General features: G+C 46.8%; 1 protein-coding gene across 1 annotated transcript; it reads left to right on the plus strand.

Moving 5' to 3' along the window:
* Positions 1-13: 13 nt before the first annotated feature.
* On the plus strand, positions 14-733 carry Pmar_PMAR013191 (hypothetical protein; the record flags this gene model as incomplete). Its single annotated transcript, XM_002766965.1, has 1 exon — positions 14-733. One exon carries the CDS (start codon positions 14-16, stop codon positions 731-733), a length of 720 nt encoding a protein of 239 aa, XP_002767011.1.
* Positions 734-1858: the final 1125 nt, after the last annotated feature.

The raw sequence follows: 1858 nt of genomic DNA on the forward strand, positions 1-1858 counted from the left end.
TTTTCTCGCCTCAATGGTGAGACCTCGTAAGGTTCGTGTTGGTACTGCCTGTGGTACCTCGAAGCCCTTCGTGGCTACTCGTTCCGTCCCTCAAGGTAGCGTTTTTGCCTGCCTCCTCTTCAACTTATCCATGGAGATATGCCACACCTCACTTGCGGTTGGTACGCCGTCTCTATCGCCCAAAATAGTTATCCCAGACGGTATCATCAAGATTATAAACCGTCTTCTCTTTGCTGATGATCAGACTATCTTAGTTCGTGGACGCAACTTGCCTATATGTGTCACTGAGATGAATAACCGTCTCAATAGCGCTGCGATATGGACAGAACGGTTCATGAATCTGTATGCACCGGAGAAAAGTTTCGTTGTTCCCCTTGGTAATCGCTTGCGGGAGACCGCCAATTCTCAGTTCACACTCCGGGATAGTGAGATCGAGGTTGTCTTCAACTTCTCTTACCTTGGAGTTGATCTTTTCAGTTCTAAGAGAGTTCTCTGGGCTCCTCTACACAGGAAAGCCAAGGCGACTGCTGCGGTTTCTGCTGCTCTACACGTGTATCGAGCTATGGCTCCGGTTTTCATTGTGAGACTTGTTGTGACGGTTGGATGGAGTGCTTTACTTTATGGTCATGAACTTGCTTTTCCAAAGCCTAGTGCTCTTGATACTTGCTGCAACAATCTCCTCAAGATTGGTCTTGGCTTGCCCACCTGGACTCCAACTGCCTTCTGTATATAGCATTACACGTGCCTGTGGCCAGTGCTATTCATCTGAAGAGGTCCCTCATATCATGGAATACTATTTTCCATTGTGATGCAGTTCATCGGTGTCTCTTATCTAAAACAATGGCCGACGAATCCTCGGAGATGTGGCGTGGGTTTATTGCGTTTATAAGCAAAGTCGGTATTTGCTCGAGCAGCATTTTCGATTGCATTACTTCCGAACTGCTCATTGCTAGACGTAAAGCTCATGATCCCTCTTTGCTTTCTTTTCTTTTTTTTCTTTGGGCCTAGGATGAAGGTCGAGCAGGTGTACTCTGCATTTATCTCGGAGTCTGCCTCTACTCTCCTTGTTGCCACTGCGAATGATGTACTCAAACGCAACTTGACAATCACAAGACTACTTAGCGATAAATGACGCGAGCGACGACGATTATGTATACGTCTGATATTGATGAGTGTTGCTCTCAGATGTATCATGGGACACTGCGTATCCGGCACGTTAATTAACCGTTTGATTTGATTTGATTTGATTTGATTCAGCGAAATCGGCCTCAGCGATTTGACGCTTTTGCGATCACGCTTTGGCTTATTGAGCACAATCACGCGGGAATGCTTCCAAGACCTAGGGACGAATGCATTTCAGAAGCTGAAACCTATGAGTTTTCCCAACTCTTTTGACCCAGCACGGGGCTTCATGCCAATGTTTCAAGCGTATACCGTCCGTCCCTGGCGCCGAAGAGAAACTTTTTCGCCGTTTTTCTATCATCAAAGTCACATCTTCAACCGATACCTCGGAACCATCCCTCGCTACCTCGTCGCCGAGCTAGACCTATATAATGGTCAGCTATTCTGTTGGCAGACTGCCAAATAGTTTTATCGTCTTCTAACAATATAGGTGAAGGCCGCGGTTTAGCTCCTCGAGCCTTCGCAAAGATCTGTGATATATTTTCAGAGCAATCTAGCTCATGAAATCCCCTTATCAAATGCTCCTCCTTCTTCCTGTGGATCAGCTTCCTGTATTCCGCCCCCTTTATTGGGATCGCCCACTCGTTCTCAGCTCTTTTCAGCCCAGATCTTTTCAGTCTGAGTTCATCATCGAACCATCGCAGCCTTACACCTGTGTGCGAGCCGTATCTTTTCC

Source organism: Perkinsus marinus (assembly GCF_000006405.1).
Source record: "Perkinsus marinus ATCC 50983 genomic scaffold scf_1104296971290, whole genome shotgun sequence".
In the NCBI taxonomy this organism is placed as follows: domain Eukaryota; phylum Perkinsozoa; order Perkinsida; family Perkinsidae; genus Perkinsus; species Perkinsus marinus.